This window comes from Barbus barbus (assembly GCF_936440315.1).
Source record: "Barbus barbus genome assembly, chromosome: 23".
Lineage (NCBI taxonomy): Eukaryota > Metazoa > Chordata > Actinopteri > Cypriniformes > Cyprinidae > Barbus > Barbus barbus.
In genome coordinates, this window is record NC_136751.1 from 13,954,474 (window position 1) to 13,978,813 (window position 24,340).

General features: G+C 38.0%; 1 protein-coding gene across 5 annotated transcripts; it reads left to right on the forward strand.

Annotated features, from left to right (window-relative positions):
• The first annotated feature begins 14,425 nt into the window (after positions 1-14,425).
• On the forward strand, positions 14,426-23,929 carry LOC306842880 (uncharacterized protein). Of its 5 annotated transcripts, none has more exons than XM_079374036.1 (11): positions 14,426-14,462; positions 14,568-14,612; positions 15,939-15,966; positions 16,147-16,244; positions 16,372-16,506; positions 16,672-16,845; positions 17,026-17,087; positions 20,086-20,171; positions 20,357-20,577; positions 22,845-23,206; positions 23,304-23,929. In XM_079374036.1, the coding sequence occupies exons 1-7, from the start codon at positions 14,438-14,440 to the stop codon at positions 17,067-17,069; spliced, it is 549 nt and encodes a 182-aa protein (XP_079230162.1). In that variant the 5' UTR covers positions 14,426-14,437; the 3' UTR covers positions 17,070-17,087; positions 20,086-20,171; positions 20,357-20,577; positions 22,845-23,206; positions 23,304-23,929. The 5 variants fall into 5 exon arrangements, with proteins under 5 accessions (XP_079230162.1, XP_079230163.1, XP_079230159.1 ...); XM_079374037.1 differs by having other exon boundaries at positions 14,427-14,462; positions 16,150-16,244; XM_079374033.1 differs by lacking the exons at positions 14,426-14,462; positions 14,568-14,612 and adding an exon at positions 14,885-15,124.
• Positions 23,930-24,340: the final 411 nt, after the last annotated feature.

Sequence of the window (24,340 nt, forward strand, 5' to 3'; positions counted from 1 at the left end):
AAAAACCCAGATTTTAGTATAGTTTAGTATCAAATATAAAAAAAAAATATTTGAATTAAATAAAACAGTCACCATGTTTATTGATATATTACCTGATATATAATGTATGACGTACTGTATAAATAATCGTTTTAGAGCAATGTTGTAGCCACTTACCCTGTAACTACATGGAATAAGGGGGGAACAAGCACCATTTTAATTTACAGCCTGCAAATGTTGTATACCTGTAACTACATGGAATAACAGGTGAACAAGCACCACTTTAATTTACAGCCTGCAAATATTGTATTTACCCTGTAACTACATGGAACAAGGGAGGAACAAGTTGGTCTTAAACACAGAACGAGTGTATATGTACACAGTAAATACAGAGAAAAATATTGCACAAGTTTTAATTTAATTGTTTGATGGCCAATTGTTTTTTTTTTGTGCTATAAAAACATCACAGTATATATCCACTGAAATACAAATGTTGTATCATGCATTTATTTTCTGTGAACAGCTGGAAAGGGGTAAGCTTGTTTTAAGCTGCATTGAACCTTGATGTTAAATCATGCAAAGTTATTTGGTGATAGTGGTGTTGGGAAGTTGCTGGTGTGACTGAGATCGACAAATAAGCTTTCTTAGGGTAAGCTGACTTGTGAATTATAAATCATAGCTGCAACTCAATAACTAGATGTCCAGTTTTGTTGTTCAATAATCTCCATCATGTTTCCTTTAATAATAGCATGGTTAAAATACCTAGGCCTATAATAAAATACCAGTGTTAAATTATACAAAGAATATCAGAATCAGAATCAGAATGAGCTTTATTGGCCAGGTATGTTTACACATACAAGGAATTTGTTGTAGTGACAGAAGCTCCACAGTGCAACAGAAAGACAGTAACAGGACAGGACACAGGTAATAAAACAAAATAACAAGAAATAGCCAATAACCAATGTACAAAGCAGCAAAAAAAATAAAAAATAAAAAATACACAATATATAATATAGGCGACTATGTATGTACAGGTCAAGTATGTGCAAATTAGAAATGAGAAAAATAAAAATAAAATAAGTGAGTGTGGTGAATGGATAATGAATTAGTTGTGTGTTCCACGTTTATTTATTGAGTGTTCATGAGATGTATTGACTGAGGGAAGAAACTGTTCCTGTGTCTGGTCGTTCTGGTGCACAGAGCTCTGTAGCGTCGAACAGACGGTAACAGTTCAAAGAGGGAGTGTGCTGGTTGTGAGGGGTCCAGAGTGATTTTGCCAGCCCTTTTGCTCACTCTGGATAAGTACAGTTCTTGGAGAGTGGGGAGGGTTGTACCAATGATTCGCTCAGCAGTCCGGACTACCCTCCGTAGTCTTTTGAGGTCAGATTTGGTAGCTGAGCAGAACCAGACAGTTATTGAAGTGCAGAGGATGGATTCAATGATGGCAGAGTAGAACTGTTTCAGTAAGTCCTGTGGCAGGTTGAACTTCCTCAGCTGGAGAAGAAAGTACAGCCTCTGCTGGGCCTTCCTGACAATGGAGTCAATGTGAATATCCCACTTCAGGTCCTGAGAGATGGTGGTGCCCAGGAATCTGAATGACTCCACTGCAGTCACAGTGCTGTTCATGATGAGTGGGGGGAGAACAGGGGGGTTTCTCCTGAGTTTTGAGCGTGTTAAGCTCCAGGTTGTTGAGACTGCACCAGACAGCCAGCTCCTTAACCTCCTGTCTGTAAGCAGACTCGTCACTGTCCTGGATGAGGCCAATCAGTGTGGTGTCGTCTGCGAACTTCAGGAGCTTGACAGAGAGGTCTTTAGATGTGCAGTCGTTGGTGTAGAGGGAGAAGAGCAGTGGGGAGAGAACGCAGCCCTGAGGAGCTCCAGTGCTGATGGTTCGAGTGCTGGATGTGAATTTGCCAAGCTTTACTAACTGCTGTCTGTCTGTCAGGAAGCTGTTGATCCACTGGCAGACGGAGGTGGGGACGGAGAGCTGAGTTAGTTTATTTTGAAGGGTTTCCGGGATAATGGTGTTAAAAGCAGAGCTGAAGTCCACAAGCAGGATCCTCACATAAGTCCCTGGTCTGTCCAGATGCTGCAGGATGAAGTGCAGTCCCATGTTGACTGCATCATCCACAGACCTGTTTGCTCTGTAGGCAAACTGCAGGGGGTCCAGTAAGGCTCCAGTGATGTCCTTCAGATGAGCCAAAACCAGTCTTTCGAATGATTTCATGGCTACAGACGTTAGGGCCACAGGTCTGTAGTCATTAAGTCCAGTAATTTTGTGTTTCTTTGGGACGGGGATGATGGTGGAGCGTTTGAAGCATGAGGGGACTTCACACAGCTCCAGTGATCTATTGAAGATCTGTGTGAATATGGGGGCCAGCTGATCAGCACAGATTTTTAGGCAGGCTGGTGACACACCATCTGGACCAGGTGCTTTCCTTCTTTTGTTCTTCCTGAAGACCTGGCACACATCATCTTCGCTGATTTGAATTGTAGGTGTGGGGGAGAGAGGGGTTGCTGTAGGTGTGAATGGTTGTGTGGAGGGGTGTTCTGGGCGGGTGTGGGGTGATCGTTCAAAACGACAAAAGAACTCGTTTAAGTCGTCTGCCAGGTGTTGATTCTCCAGAGTGCTGGGGGGTGGTGTTTTGTAGCTGGTGATGTCCTTCAATCCTAACCACACTGAAGCAGGATCACTGGAAGAGAATTTGTTCCTGAGCTTGTCAGAATAATTCCTCTTTGCCACTCTGATCTCCTTTTCCAGTGTGTATTTGGCCTGTTTGTACAAGACTTTATACCCCTTTCTGTGAGCATCTTCTTTGGCCTGACGGAGCTGTCTGAGTTTGGCAGTGAACCAGGGTTTGTCATTGTTGTAGAATAGATGAGTCCTGGTAGGAATGCACATGTCCTCACAGAAACTGATATAAGATGTTACAGTCTCTGTGAGCTCGTCCAGATCATTTGCCGCAGCTTCAAAAACAGTCCAATCAGTCAGGTCGAAACAGGCTTGTAAATCCTGCTCTGTTTCGTTAGTCCATCTTTTAACAGATCTTAATACAGGCTTTGCAGACTTAAGTTTCTAATAAGATGAACCAAACAGTGATCAGAGAGTCCTAAAGCTGCTCTTGGAACAGAGTGATATGCGTCCGTTATTGTTGTGTAACAGTGATCCAATATACTGTCTCTGGTGGGACATGTGATGTGCTGTCTGTATTTTGGCAGTTCACGGGAGAGATTTGCTTTGTTAAAGTCCCAGAGAATGATTAAAACAGAGTCCGGGTGTTGTTGCTCACTCTCTGTGATCAGATCAGTGAGTTTCTGTAAAGCTGTGCTCACGTGCGCTTGCGGTGGAATGTAGACACTCACGAGAATGAACGAACAGAACTCCCGCGGCGAATAGAACGGCTTGCAGTTAATGAAGAGCGTTTCTAGATCTGAGCAGCACATCTTCTTTAACACAGTTACATCTGTACACCACCTCTCATTGATGTAAAAGCATGTCCCGCCGCCGCGCGATTTCCCCGTTGATTCTGTGTCCCGATCTGCTCTGATCAGCTGGTAATTAGGCAGATGAATCGCGCTGTCCGGTATGTTGCCATTCAACCAGGTTTCCGTGAAACACAGAGCAGCAGAGTTAGAAAAGTCCTTGTTTGTCCGGGAGAGCAGAAGGAGTTCGTCCGTTTTGTTGGGTAGAGAGCGGAGATTCGACAAATGGATGCTAGGTAACGCCGTTCTAAATCCGCGCTGACGAAGTTTCACGAGCGCGCCGGCTCGCTTTCCCCGTCTGCGCCTCCTGTAGCGTTTGACCAGAGCTACGTCTCCACCAACTACAATGTCCAGCAAAACGTCCGAAAAATCAAAAACCGGTAGAAGATTTTGCTGTGTGTTCTGCCGAATGTTCAGCAGATCATCCCTGGTAAAACTGATCTTATTTGAAAAACAAAAAACAGGAAAAACAAACAAAAACAATACGAACACTGAGGAGCAACGCACAATAGCTGCCATTTTGTGGTTAATATCATCTTTCTAATCACTGCCAAACATAAGATTATTGTTTAGGCCATACCACATAATATTAGAAGGTACCCCTTAGTTTCAATATACTTACACTGCCCTCCAAAAGTTTGGAAACGCCCTAGAAAAGTGGGCTTTTGGACAATATTGGCATGAATCCTTTTTCATTTGTGATAATTTTGCACTGATAAGGGACAACACAAACTACGAAAACATATTTTATTACATAAACAGTTTATACATAGAAAAAACTTAAATTTTCAATTCATCAAAATATCCACCATTAGCAGCTATAACAGCTCTGCATAATCTGGGCATCCGGGCTGTCAGTTTATTCAAACATTGACTTGGAATTGGCAATCAATTGTTGAAGCTACAGTATTAAGGTGTGCTGACCCAAAAATCTTTTAAAAACCTGGGCCAAGTTTAAACCAGTAACCAGGCATCACAGCTGGCAAAGGGGCATGTCTGTGATTAGTTGATTAGGAGTGAAATATCACGTCATTATTGTCTATTAAACAGTGCCACCCCAAGGAATAAAGGTGAATTGCATGTATTAAGTCATCAAATATTTGACTATTTTTGCGCAGAAAAAAAAATACTTACACTAATACACACCTCGGGCCATCCTGAAATGCGAGGCAAATGTTGGATCACACAGTTTCCACAAATCCCTTCACTCGATTGGGATGTTCTCTTTTATTCTGGACGGCAAGGGCAGTGACTGTAACATCAAGCGCATTTTGCAGCATTAAAAATTTATTTTTAAATTATTCAAAAAGAACACAAAGAATGGCCTTCTCAGCTGCCATAGTTGCAACTCTTGTGTCATCAGAACAAGGTGTTCAACGAACCACCGTTTCAAAACCCTGACATAGCCATTATAATAGAATATAATGCAGTAATTAAAACTCTGAAATAACATGTTGAACACAAAAGCCAGATATATTTTTCAATCAGCATTTTTAAACTTATTGAAAAAAGTAAAAAAAAAAAAAAACATTAATCTAGCATTTTCAGAAATTAACTTTCCCTTAAAGGACAATATTTGCCCCATTAAACCTTCCTCGGCACTTAGCATTCTGATTGGTTAGAGCTAACTAATAAACTAAGTTAACTTAGCTGCTAATGTAGCATGTAGTTAGCTTGATAGTTGAAGAGATACATTAGAGAAATTGGCCACTGATTAAAATGTTAGCCACTTACAATGTTAAGCAAACATACCATAGGCCAACAAACTAAGGCACAGTCAACTTCCTCAGAGGAATAGTGAAAAAAAAACTATATTTTAAATGGTGCATAAATAAAAGGTTGGATAACAAATGGGACATCATTTGAATCTGCAATAACCAAGATATTTGTAAACGCATAGAGACACAAAATGAATTGTGTACAATGTAATTACATCTATAGAAGCATACATTTCACTGTCTTCCAACTTCTCATATAACTTCAGGATAAGCTGTCAATGACATACTGTGATTATATGTCAAAGCATTTAAAAATAGCATAATTTTGACAAATGTAACACTTTTGCATACAGGTGATTCGTCCGTTTCTTTGTGTGTTTGGTTATTTGTTTTTTTTTTGGTCCAAGTGTATTCAGCGTTATCTATTAAATTCGTACACAACAAGATCATGATTTTCTGACAAAGGTTTTAAAAGTAATGAACAAAAATAAACATTTCAGATCTCTTGACCTGTAGGTGGCACTGTTTCTGCTAGATCAATTTCTGTGCAGCTCAGTCCAGTGAAAACCTGACCCAACTTTGATTCAAATTTGAAGTAATAAAAAACACAATACTGTACATTTCAAAATGGTAATTGCTCTGATGTCTTAATGTATGATATTGAATATGATCATCATGAGAAGAGGTGAAATAAGAATTTTGTTTCTTGGACAAAACATTCAGAATTTATAACAAAAAATATTGCATTTTTGAACTAGAGGTGTGGCTATAGATTTGGTCATAGCGATCCCAAAGTTGGTCAGATTGCTATTCAGATCCTACTCAATAGGTGTGCCAATAGGTGTGCTATTCAGATCCTACTCAATAGGTGTGCCAATAGGTGTGCTATTCAGATCCTACTCAATAGGTGTGAGGGGGCACATTGGGGAATCCAACCATGCCGTGCCGAGGCGCATGCTTGTCCACCTGGTGGGAGCTTAGCTTAGGCTCGCCTGTGCCGTGAGGCGCATTTGGCTGCAAGTTTCCTCCAACTTGATTGATCGGCCGCGATGTTTTCAGCTTCGTCCCATGAAATGTTGATGGATTTCAGATATTCAATAAAGGTACGATGCCAAGTTGTTCGTGGTCGACCTTGTTTTCTCTTGCCGTGGAGTGGTTTCCACATGAGTGTGGTGCTTAAATGTCTAGAAGGTGGTCGTCGAAGGATATGACCAGCAAATCTTAGTCGGCGTTCGGTGACAGCTTCTTGGAGTGGGCGAGTGTCAGTTTGATGATAGATCTCATCATTGCTGATATGGTCTCGGTACGACACACCGAAAATTCCTCGCAAACATCGCTGCTGGAAGACATTAAGCCTTATAATTGACATAAGCAATTCTTGCAGACATCTTCCAAGTTTCCACCGCATAGATTACTGTTGGTACGACGATATTGCTGAATAAATGCACCTTGGTCTTACCTGGCGGGAGAGCACCAAGAAAGCGAAAGACATATGCCAAACCTTTCCTCAGAAAGGGGCCAGGCCACAGACGTCACGGGCCACTCCAACAACATCGCAGAAATGGGGATACCCGATTAGATCAAGGGGAATACCCATCCCAAGTTATGAGCACAGCTATCCTCAGATAGCTATGAGCTGCCCTGCAAATTGATCAATAAAATAGTTTTGCAGCTAAAAAGCCACATGACATTTTTTTGCGAGATTCTTGAAGCAGTTCAACTTAAAGATTCTCTATTAGTAGTGGCTGGCTATTATTAGGGGTGGCTATATATATTAATAGGGAAGGGGGACCAACAATTTTTTTTGCCTATGTCACGATAAGAGGTAAATCCGGCCCTGGTAGTACTTATTTAAATCATGCTTTCAGCTGAAAATATTCAGTATCTAGAAGGAACAAACAAATTCCTTAAGAACTATAACTTCCCGTTCATGTCCATTGGCATCATCATAGCCTTCAATTTCTTTCTGATTTGAGTGATCCTTCTCTTTCAAGCTAGCTAAATATGTTTAATTCTGTGAATTCTATGAATTCCTGCTAAAACAGGCTGTTGGCATGAATTGAACTCGTGATGGAGCGGTAGTGGAGCACTCAAGTACTATCCCCGGGATCTGATAACCTAAAAAGAGCAGACGCTTATCTCTCATCTCTCGAGAAGAGGGACAAACGTCAACGGAGCTTCTCATTGGATAACACTCACAATGAGCGCGTTCAGCGCCCTCGAGCACTGAACATGCAAGCTCATGACCATAGATTGTGTGTGTCCTCAAGTGGCAGAAACCTCTGGCACAGAGGCACATACTTTGCACAGCGCTCACCTGCCTTGGTCTCTCACACACACTTCAAACAGACAGCTCCTGAAGACAACAAAATTCATATTCAGAAGGTATCCTTTTATACTTCCAGGCACCCCACCTATGACATCATGGGCCATGTGGAACAATAGGATTGACATTGTTTCACACATGCTTCAAACACCGGTCATGCTGGCGGCATTCCCCACTGTGCCCCCTGGGGGAACACACAGGCATACCTGAAGTGTTGAATCACAACGCAGTGTCTTGTTCCCTTCTCAGGGAACCGGGTTACATACGCAACCTGAGATGTTCCCTTTTGAATGGAATGGAAATGTCAATACCAAAACTACTAGACCGAGGAAGAACGCCTGCCCAACAAAGCTCTATTATATTTGCACAGACAATTGTTGAGTGCAGACAGAAATCAAAGATTAAGATTAATATACATTTTTACTTTAAGGCTGAAAATAAACAATGCATTTCTTCAAAGTCAACTTTAACTTAAAACTTTTGCCTGATGCTGCATACACACCACTATGTCAGTTACTCACCTTCAACTAACGGCAAAATATCTAGGCTCTGTTGCACCTTTAATGGGTCGTTTCCACCGAGCGGTACGGGTCAGTACAGTACGGTATGGTATGATTCGGGATGGAACACCCTGATCCAGCTTGCGTTTCCACTGCCACAGTACCTTTACTTGATAGGCATGGTGTATGCCGGAAAGTAGCGATCTAAAATAAAGCATGACAATAAGCACAACTCTGCCTCTTTTTGTTAAATGTCAGTTTTAATTAACAATAATAGCCATTATAAAAGTATATGTACAAAGTTTAAGAGGAAATAAAGACAAAAGCAAAAAATTAAGTCAAACGTATGCTACAAAGTCAGCACTGTACTATGATAAAGTTCAAAATAAATACATAAAGTTAAACATAACTTATGTGCTCAGCCAAAACGATATGACCAGGAACAAATAATAGTTTCATGAGACCACGAATGCCTGTTAACAAAAATTGTATCTCAATTTGTATAACAAATTGTATCTCATGTTTAATCTCTACAGAGGCATCAGAGCCAGCGGCAAATGTTGGAAGGACTAGCCGTGCGTAATTGCTGCTCTATGCGGATACATGAGCACCGAGCGCCCAGTGATCGCCTGAAGCTCCGAAATCGGCATAGCAAATTTTCCAAATAAGTGCTATCTTAATAAATAAACCGCAGATTTGAGTTTTAAACAACTACATTCTTGCCTGAAAAACTCCAACTTAAAACTACATTTCATTACACAATAACAATAATATTTAGAAAATTACGCGGGTTTTGGGGGAATGACGTTTCACAAGTGCACAAGAACAGACAAGAACATATGTCAAGAAACGGCTATTGTTTGTGTGAAAATATAAATTCATAAAATACACTGTTATATTTTTTTTTTTAACACGGACAGCAGAGCGGAACGAGATGAGTGAGCTTTATCCCTTTCAACCAATCAACTTCTGCAGTGAGTTTAGCTCCACCCTTTTGGTACCCTTTGCTGTGCTAGGTACCCCAACGGAAGGGTAACAAATAAGTGGTACGGTACGGTTCACTATTTTGGTACCATTAAATAACTAGCAAAAGGATCACTCACAAATCCTCTGATGTGTTGGCTAGGCTTGATAAATAATACTTTCCCTATATTCCATTGTTGCAGACACAATAGGCTTCTGGAAATCATGTAGAAGTCAGCCAGTTTCAGACTGACTACATTGATAAATAATTCCCATTATAGTGTGCCATACTGTGTACTGTGATGGTCACTGAATGGTATGGGTGGTCCATAGGGGTGTGCTATCTGAGTCATGGGGCTGGACATTCAGAAAATGTGGAAAGTAGGCATATTTTTCAGCAAAAAATGCAATTCAACTGTTATTATTAATTGTGAACATTGTCTTGAGATGTTGAAAAAGAAAAGTAAGTCATATGTTGTTCGTTTTGTTCGCAATTTAAAATATGTGTATCTCCTGAGATACATTGCCTATTTTTAGGGTATAAAAAAGGATTATCCTCAGTATTGAAAATGAATGGTGTCACAAGGTAAATTGTGCTCCCAGTTCTGGTTATTTCATTATTGTGATTTCTGGGGTGGTATGGGGTGTTTGGGGGTGGCAGTTGGCCCCTTGATAAACAATCTCTCAGAGAAGTGGGGTGAGGGGTAGATGGGGTTATGAATCACATCAAGGAGAGCAGATCCCCCTCAGTAGAAATCGTATTCCAGGGCTCGTGGCCCTTAGGGAAGGGCCTTATAGGCCTTCCTGGCCTCTAGGCCCCCTGTACACACTCCCCTTTTTATTTATTTTGAGTTTAAAAATTGTGCAAAAGTTGATATTAGCAAGTAAAATGGAAAATATTACATTTACTTGACTAAATCTTTGCATTTTTAACAAGATTTTTCTCTTGCAGGGTTTCACACAGCTCATTTTATGGTAGATCAGGGTGTCTAACCCTGCTCCTAGAGGGCCACCGTTCTGCAGCGTTTAGCTCCAACTCTGATCAAACATCTGAAAAATCTGACAAAAGTCTTCAGGATTACATAAATTATGTTTTGTTACATAAATTACATTACAGTTGGGCAAAAAAGTATTTAGTCAGCCACCAATTGTGCAAGTTCTCCCACTTAAAAAGATGGGAGAGGCCTGTAATTTTCATCATAGGTACACTTCAACTATGAGAGACAGAATGGGGGGAAAGAATCCAGGAAATCACATTGTAGGATTGTAGGATGTTCAAATGCTCACTGAAGGAAAAACCATGCATTAAGAGCTGGGGCGTGAAAACTTTTTATATTTGAAGATAAAGTTACATTTAACTTAATTTGTCTTCTGGAAAACATGTAAGTATCTTCTGTAGCTTCTGAAGGGCAGTACTAAATGAAAAAAAATATGACATTTAGGCAAAGCAAGAAAAATTTACTCATCTTCATTCTGTTCAAAAGTTTCCTTTCCTTCCTTTTCCTTTCCATAAGAGATAAGCAACTAAAATGTTCTTTAGTTCCACGTTTCTTTTGTGTGTGTGTGTGTGTGTGATTGCAGCTTCTCTTTTTCAGCATCTTCTATTCTCAGCAATGTCCTGTCCAATAGGCTAAATAAAAACACTAGATTGGACACAATGCAAAATTACATTATTGGAAAAAAGAAAGGTGTTTATGGAGGAATCAGTGTTAGCTGATATGTTAGGACATGTCAGTAAAACCTTACATCATAGTGTCACAGGTTCATAGTGGCTTGGTTGGAAGCCCTGCTGTCTCACAACAAGATGTTCCCTCTGGTTCAAATGGGAGGTCTTTCTCTCTCGGTCGGTCGAACCTTCTATTCTAATAACTGCAAGTTGACATAGATTTGCAAAGTTACTAGACTAAAGTGGACTATCAAAATAAAGTGTTACCTAAACATGTTTAATACATAAACATAACATATGTTTAACATATAAAATATAATCTAACATATATATGCTTAACAACACAGTTTTTTACATGAATGTGTGTATATTTATATACATAATAAATACACACAGTACACACACATATATTATGTAAAGAAAAACTTTTTTTTTTAAATGATTAGTCATGATTAATAATTTGACAGAAAAAAATTCAAATCACACTTAGATGCTTTTGCATCTGAACGGAACCTAGATGATTTCAAATGGCACCTAGAGGATTTTGCATCTGAACTGAATCATATATGATGATGTAATACACACACACACACACACATATATATATATATATATATATATATGATTATCATATTACATTATCTTACAAACATCTGTGCTCAGGGCTGGACTGGGACAAAAAAAATCGGCCCTGGCATTTTGGCCCAGACCGGCCCACTACATACGATCAAAATATACCCATCTTTGCACGCTCTTGAATATGTATACCAGATCCTATTCCATAAAAGCATGAAAGCCATATAATAATAGGTAGGAAAGAGTGAGAGTTGACTCATTAAAAACGTCTAAAAAGTGTAATTTATTAATAAACTATAATCCACACTGATGAATCCTAAAACTATAGGCCTATATAGTTATGACATCCTGTGTGTGTGCCTGTGTGTTTGAGGGAGAAAGGGAAGAGACATGATAAATTGTTGATCAGATGATCACTGTTTCCCATAGTATAGCATTAAATAAACTGTAAACTTACTTAGTCAAATTTGTTAACTCATTGGATGAACCTTTAAAAGCATAAGAAGGCATCCTGTGTGTTTGTGTGTGTGTGTGTGTGTGTGTGTGTGTATGTGTGTGTGTGCAGTGGTGTATAAAGTACCCGAAAGCCATACTGTAAAGGTACAGGTATCTTACCAAAAAATTACTTTGGTAGAAGTTGAAGTCTTCGTTTAGAGTCTTAAAGTATATGATATTTATTGTACTTAAGTACCTGTATGTTTAAGATAAAAAAAAAAATAATAATACTTTTCGTACTTAAGTATTGAAAGTAAAAGTACAAGTAAATGCAAAATGGAAAAGAAGCAAATAAATATATATATAAAAAAATATTCATACAGCTTTAGTAGCAAGATTGTGTTCAGTTTGAACTCTTTCTTCCATTTTGTATTTTTGGGTAAGAATAAGAAGCACTTAATCCGGTACTTAGTGTCTTTCATTCCAACATAAGAAAACATTTCTGGAATCTGCATCTAAAATAGCATTTAGATGTATTTATTTACACAGTTTAATGTATCTCAGAGGGCACATGGATGCATTTAAACTGCAGTTACAGATGCATAAATTGGCCTAATGTTGTGTTTTTAACAAAACATTGAATACTGATATTTGAAATAATTTAAAACATGAAAAATAGTCGAAATGTGAAATTAAAACCGCTAGTAGGTCACAGCAAAGATTTTGGTGACAGAAAATGACCATTAATGAGTGAGTCATTGAGATTCAACCGATTCATTCAGGAACAGAGCATTTGACTGTGTTAATGAGTGAATCACTGAATCATTTATTCAACCGATTCATTCAGGAACAGAGCATTTGACTGTTAATGAGTGAATCACTGAATCATTTATTCAATCGATTCATTCAGGAACATTTGACTGTGTTAATGAGTGAATCACTGAATCATTTATTCAATCGATTCATTCAGGAACATTTGACTGTGTTAATGAGTGAATCACTGAATCATTTATTCAACCGATTCGTTCAGGAACAGAAATTTTGACTGTGTTAATGAGTGAATCACTGAATCATTTATTCAATCGATTTGTTCAAAAAGCGGATTCATTCAATAAGTACACCGTCCATTGCTCAGAGACGCAAAACAGTGCTGTGATCTTTGTTTGGAACTATTTTCTTTGGCAGAATTTAGCAAAAACAAACAATAAGTCTAAAACGTAAGTCACTTATTGCTTTACTGAACTTGTATGAAATGATTATTAAATGTGTTCATGCTGATATCTGCAGAAAAACGGTACTCCTTGTGTGATATAGATATAGTATTTAACTAAATATAAAAAGCATACAGAAGCATTTTTGCCGTCAACAATTTAAAATGCCTGGAATGTTTTGATACATTAATAAATCAAGTACGTGCACTCTGTGTGTGATTTGATGATATAGCCTACTTGATCATGTCAGATCACACATCATTACAACAACACTTACCCTATTATTGCAGAAGATATACTGTATATCACACACCCCAGACTCCACTTTGAGTGGAAAATGAATCATCCGCGATTGTGCGCGCAATTGTTTGCAGGTTTGCAGATGAGCAAAGCTGTTCTAACTTACAAACAGACCACTAATTCGTTAAACCTGCTTTCCTGCAGTCTGTGTTCTTCTGACTATTTTGTTGAAAATAACAAATATGCTTCGGGGAAATGTATCGGAGTAAAAGTATACATTTTAATTAGGAAATTTAGTGGAGGAAAAGTAAAAGTTGGCTGAAATATAAAAACTCAAGTAGGCTATAGATACTCCCAAAATACTTAAGTACTGTAACAAAGTACTGTATTATTACTTTGTTACAATACACCACTGTGTGTGTGTGTGTGTGTGTGTGTGTATGTGCGTGTGTATGTGTGTGTGAGAGAGGGAGGGAGAAAGAGAGAGAGAGAGACAGAGAGAGTGAGAGAGAGAGCCCAAAAGGGGAGTTGTTTAAAGATGTGATTGGGTCAGCCCAATGTCAATTAAGAAAATAACCAATGGGCTGCTGATTAAATGTCTCATGGGCTGGTCTGTCTGGGTGGGGAAAAATCCTAAACCGACTTTTTTTGACAAATACATTAAACAGCTGCAAAGACCACAGCGCCATCAACTATTTAGGCAGAAAAACATGCTGCTAAGAGTTTTATGGGCCGATCAGACAAATATGGTATGAGAAGATGTATAGGCCTGGCCCAAAAAGTACGTCGGCCCAGCGGGAAAATGCCTGGTCTGCCAGATGGCCAGTCCGCCCCTGTCTGTGCTCTATTTGTGCCCTCTATTGCGTAATACAGATTTTCTTTCAGTAAAACCACAAAGTATTTTATCTAAACATCACCTGACTTTTTATAGTAAGGACATCTAGCCACTGTTTACTGATGCTGAACAAAATTTCAATGCTTCTTAAGTGAAACAGGATTTCCACGGCTTCAAGAACAGGACTGGGAACCACTGTCTTATAATCTAACATTAACATTCTAGTTTAATATCAGTAAAGTGTGGTATTATGGATCTCAGAAAACTGTGTAGTTCACTAATCCACCCTATGCACTGATGCTATAGTAGTGCCAAACATCAGCCAAATGAAACACAAATTGAATCACTATTATCATGTCCATACTTGTTACTTCCTTTGTGTGCTTTTGGGCATCACAATCTGTGGTCCTTCCTTATAGCAGTCTGCAGAGGCGGAGCAAAAATTTTGATTTTGGAGTACAAAAATTCTCATCCCACTTAAAGCTTTATTGAACAGGGGTACACAATGGAGATCTACACATCAACTGCTTGTATGACAGCACATTTTTAAAGTTCTGCATTACCTAGTATTTGGTGGATTTTTGTTTAATTTATTTATTTATTTTGAATCATAACTTTGTATTTTTTTATTGCAGGTGTAGTGACAATCTTGTACATTTTTGCCACATCCTCTGCACAAGGTAAGTAAGGAAAAAATGTAATTATACTTGTTGGCATGCAATTAGCTACTAGTTTTATTTTATTTATTTAGATTTATTTTAAGTCATTTATATACAAGTGGATATTACATTGATTATTAAGTGAGTCTACTTAATCTAAATAATATATGAGCAGCCACTAAAGTGGAGACTGACTGTAAAGTAGCTGGACAATCTTTTTTTTTTTTTCCCCTTCTGCATTAGAGGCGGAGACGTTTTGACTTTAGCTTCAGCAAGCTCGCGCTTGAGTTTCCATTCAGCGAGCTCGCGCTTGAGTGTGGTCACGAGCCGTGCCCGTGCACTGTATTTGTCGGGTTGTTGCGTGACGAGGTGCCTGGCCGTGGGGCGCAAAACCCAGATTAAAACAATGCGTTATGAGGCTTAACAAATTCAGCGAGCCACTAAGCAAGGAAATGTTAGAGCAAAGCACTGTTGCACACCCACCGAGACTGGATACCGCTTTGTCTGGGCGGCGAGGGACAGTGATGACTGTGGTAGCGTAGCGCTTGACGTGATTTGGGAGTTCTGCAGTATGACAACTGAATGTGGGAGTTTTATAATGAATTCAGTTGTTTTATTTATTTATTTATTGACAGGTATTTTGATTGTTTGTTTTGTCGAGGCTGGGCAGAGCTAGTGTTTTTTTTTTCCTTTTCCAGACTGTTCAGTTTTTATCTTGACAGTTCGTTGCCACATTGTTTTGTTTGTTGTAGCTAATCTGTTGAGTGCCGATTACAGGAATAGTTTATTTTAATATGTAGCCATACTTAGCCAAACCATAAACCCTTAACATGAATGAGAGAAATATATTATTGAGACCTTCTAACAAATACAGATCTGTTTTAAAAATATTAATATTTTAACAAAACTGCCTTAACCCCAATTTAAGTACACGAGTAGAAATTCGAATGGGAAATTGTATTCACAACATGTGGCAAGGTCATTTTTCATTAGCTGTATATTAGGCAGTTTTTGCAGTGCATTTTTTAGTATAGATCCCAGAAAGATACACTGTCCGGAAATATGAATTAGTAAGGGAAAGGGAAGTGGTGTGTGGCCAAGTATGGTGACCCATACTCGGAACATTTAACCCATCCAAGTGTACACTCAGTAGTGAACATACACCAGGAGCAGTGGGCAGCCAATGCTGCGGTGCCCGGGGAGCAGTTGGGGCTCCGGTGCCTTGCTCAAGGGTCTCATTAAATCAATGTCATATTCATGTTGACTTTATTTTTTAGCATTCAGAGCTGTCTTACCCAAATGAGACTAAATACCACATTTCATACTGAATCATGTCTTTCTTTTCAGGAATTTTCCATCATGACAGAGAGAGCCAGTGAGTGACAGAGGCTTAATTCTGAGTCTTAAACACAGTTTCATAAGAATTTGTATTATTATTATCATCATTCTTATTACTATTATTATTATGGCATATGCATTTTATCATAGATCACTGAAATGTATATTAACAATGATTTGGTAAGAGTAAAATAAGAGTGATCTGTCTTGATGTCAGCAGCAACGCAGGTTTCAATGGACACATGGAAGGCAGTCATCATCTGCACCGTTGTGGGAATCTGTTTTACAATATCTCAGGAAGTTCCTGCTGTAATGGTAGGAGAGATTACTGCAGCTATAATATTGTGCTGAGTCACTAAAAGTAGAGGATGTGGTTCACAATGAGTTTAGGACGTATACAAACAGATTTAACACTTGTTGTTTGTATTTCAATGTGTTGCAGGTAATATAACTCCGGGATTAAGCCAGCTGGTGGCTGACTGCTGTGGTTCTGTATCTTACAATCCACTTAATGAGATTTGCTGTAATGACCGTATTCTGACTCGAAGCAGCACTCTCTCGAAATGCTGTGGCAAAGGTAGCTGATTCATTTCATGCAGCTTGAACACCTTGACAGGCGCATTGTTCTGATTTGACACATTTTTGCATGCTTAAAAAAATTTGTTGAGGTTAATTGATCTTTATACCATTAGATCGAGGAAGACTTCTTTTATAATGAGTTTTCTCCTACACTCATTTACAGACATGTACTTGACCACGACTCATTTGTGTTGTGGTGGAAACAAACTATTTGAATGGAAGGGAAACCATTCTTGTTGTGGCAAGAAAACGTATGACATGACAACCCACTGCTGCTGTACTATCCCTTCACTAGAAGTAAAGCTTAAAAATGAAACTTGCTGTTCAGAAGCAACAGGTGTGTGTAAACAGCTCTTATAGAGATTATTAGATAAAATAATACATAATTAAATAAATGTGGTGCAAGTGGCTAAACAGTGGAGCAAAGACATCATGTACCTACTGTTTTCTTTCATGTGTTTTAGTCACACAGTATTAGATCTGTTTGTAGGTTATAATCTGAATCCTATTCTCACAGATAAAAAAAAAGAATGCCAGCAAGGCTCTCCTCCCACTCGGTAAGTCAAACAGACTCCAAGAGTATTAAGTAACAACTATATTTATTCACAGCTTTTCTTTCTTTGTGATTATACATTTTACAGTAATATATGTGTATATATGCTCCTATGTTTAGGTTCAGTAAATTTATTCTAATGGCAATGTATTGGTCCTTTTCAATGCAATTAAAGTGAAATAACTAAACATAAATATAGGAGCCTGATAAAAATGCTCATTTTAGAAGAAAATTTCAGATGGCACTTAGAGGCTTTTGCATCTGAACTCTTCGCATATATATATATATATATATATATATATATATATATATATATATATATATATATATATATATATTGCTACGTGTACTGCATTAGGCTAACCGAGACTTGTCACAGCACTTGAATATTATTGCTGTGTTGTTGATTTTGATTGCTTCTATTGTCCTCGTTTGTAAGCTGCTTTGGATATAAGGGTCTGCTAAATGACAATGTAAATATACAGTCAGGTCCATATTTATTTGGAGACCATTTTGACACAATTTTTATAATTTCGGCTCTGTTAGCCACCAGAACAAAATTAAAAATAAAAGATGATCAATATGAAATTGAATTGCAGACTTTAAGCTTTAATTCAAGGGGTTGACCAAAAATATAACATAAAATGCTTAGGAATTACAACCATTTTTATACACAGTACGCTTGTTGTTATATGCTTTGGATCATAAGCTGTTGAAAGCCATCCCCATACTTTTTTCTTCCCGTCATTCTGGTACAGGTTGATCTTAATTTCAGCCATCCAAAGAATGCTTTTCCACAAGGGGTCTGGCTTTTTTTAGATGTTTTTTTTTTTTGGCAAAGTCTAATCTGGCCTTGTGGTGAGCCCTCTGTATTTGCTCTGGCGAAGTCTTATCTTGATTGAATACTTTGATAGTGACTCATCTGTCTCTTGGAGAGTGTTCTTCGTTTGGCTGGATGTTGGGAAAGGGTTTTTCTTCACCATGGAGAGGACTCTCCTATCATCCACCACTGTTGTCATCCGTTGACGTCCAGGCCTTTTTATGTTGCTGAGTGTGTTCTTTTATTCTCAGAACTATTGATTTGGCTGCTCCTAATGTTCCTGCTATCTCTCTAATGGATTAGTTTTGTTTTTGAAGGCTAACAATTGTCTGTTTCACCTGCATGGAGAGCTCTTTTGACTGCATAATGTTGGTTCACAGCAACAGCTTCCAAATGCAAATGGCACATGAATCAACTCCAAACCTTTTACCTGCTTAATCGATGTAGAAATAATGAAAAATAGCCCACATCTTTTCATGAAATGGCTTTTGAGTCAACTGTCCAGTAACTTATGGTCCCTTGAAGGGGGGGGGGTACACATTAAGAAGCTGTAATTTTTCCTCCAATTGTGATGAAGATACCCTCAAATTAAAGCCTTGAATTTGCACTTTAAGCTTATATTCATTATATAACTGTAACTTTAATATGTCTTGGTCAACAGCTAAAATAATACAAATTGTGCCTGTGTCCAAATACTGTATATATGGACCTAACTATATACAGTGTGTGTGTGGGGGGGGAGATACCCCCACACACACATGTGTTTTGGGTCATTGTCATGGTGGGATACCCATCCATGACCCATTTTCAATGCACTGGCCCTGATGGTACATGGCCTCGTCCATTGTTCCTTTGATGCGGTGCAGTTGTCCTGTCCCCTTAGCAGAAAAAAAAAACCCAAAGCATAATGTTTCTACCTCCATGTCTGACAGTGGGGATGGTGTTCTTGGGGTCATAGGCAGCATTCCTCCTCCTCCAAACACGGCGAGTTGAGTTGATGCCAAAGAGCTCGATTTTGGTCTCATCTGATCACAACACTTTCACCCAGTTCTCCTCTGAGTCATTTAGATGTTCATTGGCAAACTTCAGACAGGCCTGTACATGTGCTTTCTTGAGAAGGGGGACCTTGCCGGCGCTACAGGATTTCAGTACTTTATGGCATAGTGTGTTACCAATTGTTTTCTTGGTGACTGTGGTCCCAGCTTCCTTGAGATCATTGACTAGATCCTCCCGTGTAGTTCTGGGCTGATTCTTCACCTTTCTCATTATCATTGAAACTCCACAAGGTGAAATCTTGCATGGAGCCCCAGTCCGAGTGAGATTGACAGTTATTTTGTGTTTCTTCCATTTGCGATTATTCGCACCAACTGTTGTCACCTTCTCACCAAGCTGCTTTGCGATGGTCTTGTAGCCCATTCCAGCCTTGTGTAGGTCTACAGTCTTGTCCCTGACATCCTTGGACAGCTCTTTGGTCTTGCCCATTGTAGAGCGTTTGGAATCTGATTGATTGCTTGCTTCTGTGGACAGGTGTCTTTTATACAGGTAACAAACTGAGACTAATCTCAGCTCCTTACCTGTATAAAAGACACCTGGGAGCCAGAAATCTTGCTGATTGATAGGGGATCAAATACTTCTTTCACTCATTAAAATGCAAATCAATTCATAACTTTTTTTTAAATGCGTTTGTCTTTTTTTTTTTTTTTTGTTATCGCTCACTGTTAAAAAAAACAAAAAAACATTTAAATTATATACTGATCATTTCTTTGTCAGTGGGCAAACGTACAAAATCAGCAGGGGATCAATTTGATTTTTTCCCCCCCACTGTACATACATACAGACAGACAGCCATACATGTGTTTGTGTTTGTAGGAATGTTAAACCTTGTCAACAGTGTCTATTGCATGTTGACTAGTAAAATAATTTTACAGGTTTATTTTATAACAATTTTTCTGTGTTTGTTTTTATGTGTGACTGGAAACCTCAAGCACACTCCCCAAAAACTCAGGTAAAGCACTTGGCATCCTAATTGTGTATTAATTATTTTTTTTACAAACCTTGATCGAATAATGATCTGTTTTCAGTTTCAGTATCTATTGCTAGTCTGTTCAGTTCATACTTGCCTAACCTCTCATCATTGTTGGAAATTATGATGATTGTATAATTATTGTTGTAATAATCTCACACTTTTACTCATTCTGTTCTAGAACTAAAGTGTGGGTCAGAACTCTTCAATCCCAATGAAAAAATGTGTTGCTCAGGGAATCTGTTTAAGAAGATAGCACTTACCAAGGTATTGCATTTTGACCTGAAGCTTAGTTCTGCAGAAATAGAATTTCAAATAAACTGAAGATTTATCTGAACACTGTGATTTTCTATAAAATGTGCTTATAACGTATTTGGAGAAGTGACAGTATACAGTATTCAAAAACTCTACTTACATTATTGTGCAGTGCTATGTATGTCTGTGTCTTTCAGTGCTGTGGTGAAGATGTTTACACTCTGTCAGATGACAATGTGCTGTGCTGTAATGGAATCCTTCATCGCAATGTGCCTGAGCAGTCAGAGTGTGTTGGAGGTGTTATATATACTCCAGAAAACACTACTTGCCAAATGTCGACCCGTCCTCGTCTTGGCGAGCACTGCTGTGGAGGACAAACCTTCAATCCTCACACACATATTTGCTGTAACGGACACAGGTAGGCCCACAAAGTACAAAGGTTTCATATGATTTAATAGCAAATTTAGTGCTAGATTTACTAATAGTCTGCGTTAGTGCAAACCCTCTTTTGCCATCAAAAAACTGCTGTCTGGATGTACTAAAGACATGCAGTGAAAAACTAAAAAAAGGTGTGGACAGTTATTTTTACAGCTTATGGGCCATATACAATTCTAAATTGATTTTTTCGTAATGTAGTGCTACTTTTGAGTGACTTTTGAGTGATTCTGTAGATCCAGATTATTTTGTGACCATTATGAGATACGTGCTAGCCATGCTAGCCAACCAATCCTTGTCCCTTGATCTTAACAACACAGCTACCATGAGGAGGTGACGTGCTTTATGTAGACCATATTTGTCAAAAGTATATATCATTTATTTAGGGGTAAAACTGTAAAAAGTTACTCACTGGTCTTTCTATACATGTTCCAGCTCAAATATGTCTCTGGCTCAGGTCAGGGAACAAATAGCAGTACCTCTGTGAATCTCTAAAAATCTAGTAGCTTTTGTCAAAACAGGATTTCATGAAGTCTCTACCCAGGCTGTCTTGACAAGTAAGGCTTTGTCTGTAACTGGAAAATCAAGTGTCACATGCTGAGACACAGTTCAGTAAAGTTGCCAAGATATTCACAGATTAATTCATGAACAAAATGTTTTTACTACAAAAATTATGCCTCTTTTATTTCACAGTGATGTAGAAAACGAGCTGCAAGCATGTTTTCCTCAAAACAAGCTTTCCTCCGCTCTGTACAAAATACATTGATCTCAATGCGCTGGCGTCTGAGAGACAAATCCGAAGGGACCGTCTGCAAAGTGCGAAACACGAAAAATGTTACTAATAAAATACTCAATAACTTCCCAGTAACACTGTAGTGTCACCAAATTCAGTTCACACATCACTGCTCTCCTGCTGATTATACTACAACACTCATTTTGAAAATAATTGCTTTTGGATCATTTTTATGTTTTTTTTTTTTTTTAATAGTCAATAACATCACTGTTATTGGACATAATAGTTAATAACTTTACTGTAACATTGTACTTTCACCAAATTCAGTTCATTCAGTTGATCCCCTGCTGGTTATACTACAACACTTATTTTGGAAATAATTTATTTGGCATATTTTGTATAATTATTTAATATGAAAAATAGTTAATTACTTTACTGTAACTAACTGTACTTTTACCAAATTCAGTTCACACATCACTGCTTACCTACTGGTTATACTACAACACTTATTTTGAAAATAATTGCTTTTGCACATTTTTTATTATTATAAAAATACAGTGTGTTACAGGAAAGTTATGAACTATTATGTCCAGTAAGAGTTACATTGAATATAAAATAAAACAAAAAATATCCAAAAACAGCTATTTTCAAAATTAATGTTGTAGTATAATCAGCAGGAAAGCAGTGATGTGTGAACTGGATTAGGTGAAATTACAGTGTGTTACGGTAAAGATATTAACTATTTATCATTATAAATAATAAAAAAATATATATTGCCAAAACAATTATTTTCAAAATAAGTGTTGCTGTATAACCAGCAGGAGAGCAGTGATGTGTGAACTGAATTGGGTGAAAGTACAGTGTGTTACCATAGTTATTAACTATTTTGTCCAATAAAGGTGAATTTACTGAATATTAAAAGGGGAAAAAAAACATACAGAAGCATTTTTTTCCCCCAAAATAAGTGTTGTAGTATAACAAGCTGGAGAGCAGTGATGTGTGAACTGAATTTGGTGACAGTACAGTGTGTTACAGTGAAGTTATTAACTTTTTTGTAATAAAAATAAAAATAAATCATAAAAATGTGCAAAAGCAATTATTTTCAAATAAGTGTTGTAGTATAACCAGCAGGACAGCAGTGATGTGTGAACTGGATTTGGTGAAAGTAACGTGTTACAGTACAGTTATTAACTATTATGTCCAGTAACAGTGAAGGTATTGAATTAAAAAATAAAAAAAAACATAAAATTGATCCAAAACCAGGTATGGTATAACAAGCAGGAGAGCGATGATATGTGGCCTGCATTTGGTGAACGTACAGTGCGTTATATTAAAATTATTAACTATTATGTCCAACAGCAGGGAACTTTGAATATTTAAAAACATAATAATATTAAAATAAAACTCATATAAAATAAAATAAATAATCAAATAAAATAAACCCTCAAAACATTTTAAAACCACTAACCCAGTGCAGTTGTTGAATGACTTTTCTTTCCCGTTTATTTTCTGTTCAGCCACAACAAGATGAATGGCAATTTCTGTTGTGGTTCAGAAGTCTATGACCACCAGAACCAGTTCTTGAGATGCTGCTCAGGTCATCTCTACAACCTAACGCATTTACATGGAAAAGCAGAGTGCTGTGGAAACCTATTGCTGCAGTATAATAATAATCAAACTTGCTGTTCCTCCTCAACCAATTCCATAATGTATGACACCAAACGAAACCACCGTTGCTGTGGGCATTACTACTACAACACATCCCTGTGGAGCTGCTGTGCTGAACGTCTCAAACCAACACCAAAGCTTAACAGCTCACCTGAAGAATACAGACTTAAACCGCTAACAGACCTGATCCCTGAAATGTGCAATAAAACAGGTGATGTTCTTGAAAATTTATTGTGGTGCAAACTAAAATAGAACTTTCTGGAAGCAGACTAAATCATATCTTCTTTTGTGTGTGTGTGTGTTTCTAGTGTTTTTTGGCAAAGTGGAGAGTGTGGCACTTGAAAATTATCAGCGTCACGTTGTGTTGAACGTTGTTGGGCAGGTCGAAGGAAAATCAGAAAAGGTCATCAAAGACCCTTGGCTTTATGTGTCCCTGGATCACTGCAGCTCTCCTGCCACAGACAACGGCATGACCTACCTTTGGGAGGAAAACCAGAATGGAAAGTACAAGCTTCTCTCTCACCCTGTTGACCTAACCTCTGACATTCACATGTTCTATTTTGTATGTTACCAAAAGAAGGGATAGACATATGGATTGAGGCCTATTTCCCATAATTTCTAAAGCATGCTGATTGTCATAAGATTTCTGTCCTGAAGATCATTTTTATCCTAATACTATTTTATCATTATTGCTAAATGATGGCAGAGCATTATGGCATTACATGTTGTGCATCTGTGAATTTTGCCTCATTGGTTAATTTTATTTCAGTCTAATAATGGATTGACCCTGTATGGAGTGTGCAAAAGGGATAGCTTTCCCAAAAAAATGAGAATTTGCTGCAAATTTACTCACCTTTAGTCGGAAGTGAGTAGATCTGCTCTACTTGCCAACTGTTTCAGATGATTTGGTCCAATTTGGTGAACTAATTCAACTAACAAAAATAAATAGTAAAAAAAAAACAAAAAAAAAACTTTCTTTACCAGAAATCTTCTTTACTGTTCTACTGAAGAGTAAAAGTCACCTACATCTTGGATGGTCTGAGGGTGAGTAAATTAACTGCAAATTTTCCTTTTTGGCTGAACTATTCAATTAAGCTATTTGGCTAAAAGTGTTTGCCAAATTAATAAATGTAATGAATGAATACATTTAATCAGTTTTAGTTTTTAGGTTTGAATAGCTAATATGAAAATGTGAAAATTACAATCAAATAGATTTTTTTAACTCTTTTAACCTTTTAAACGTTTTTAAGTTTTTAAGACTGCTGTGCAGTCTCAAGGCCAGTTTTACTAAACAGGGCAAATTAGCATGAGAGTGCAATTCCTGAACAGCACCGATTGGCGTGGA

What these genes read in the sequence shown, in the direction of transcription:
- LOC306842880 (XM_079374033.1), top strand. Translation starts at nt 17,039, where the DNA reads ATGCCAGCAAGGCTCTCCTCCCACTCGGTAAGTCAAACAGACTCCAAG. An exon ending in AAGTCAAACAGACTCCAAGA is followed by an intron (nt 17,088 to 20,085) that starts GTATTAAGTAAC and finishes ATTCTGTTCTAG; the next exon opens with AACTAAAGTGTGGGTCAGAA. An exon ending in AGAAGATAGCACTTACCAAG is followed by an intron (nt 20,172 to 20,356) that starts GTATTGCATTTT and finishes TGTGTCTTTCAG; the next exon opens with TGCTGTGGTGAAGATGTTTA.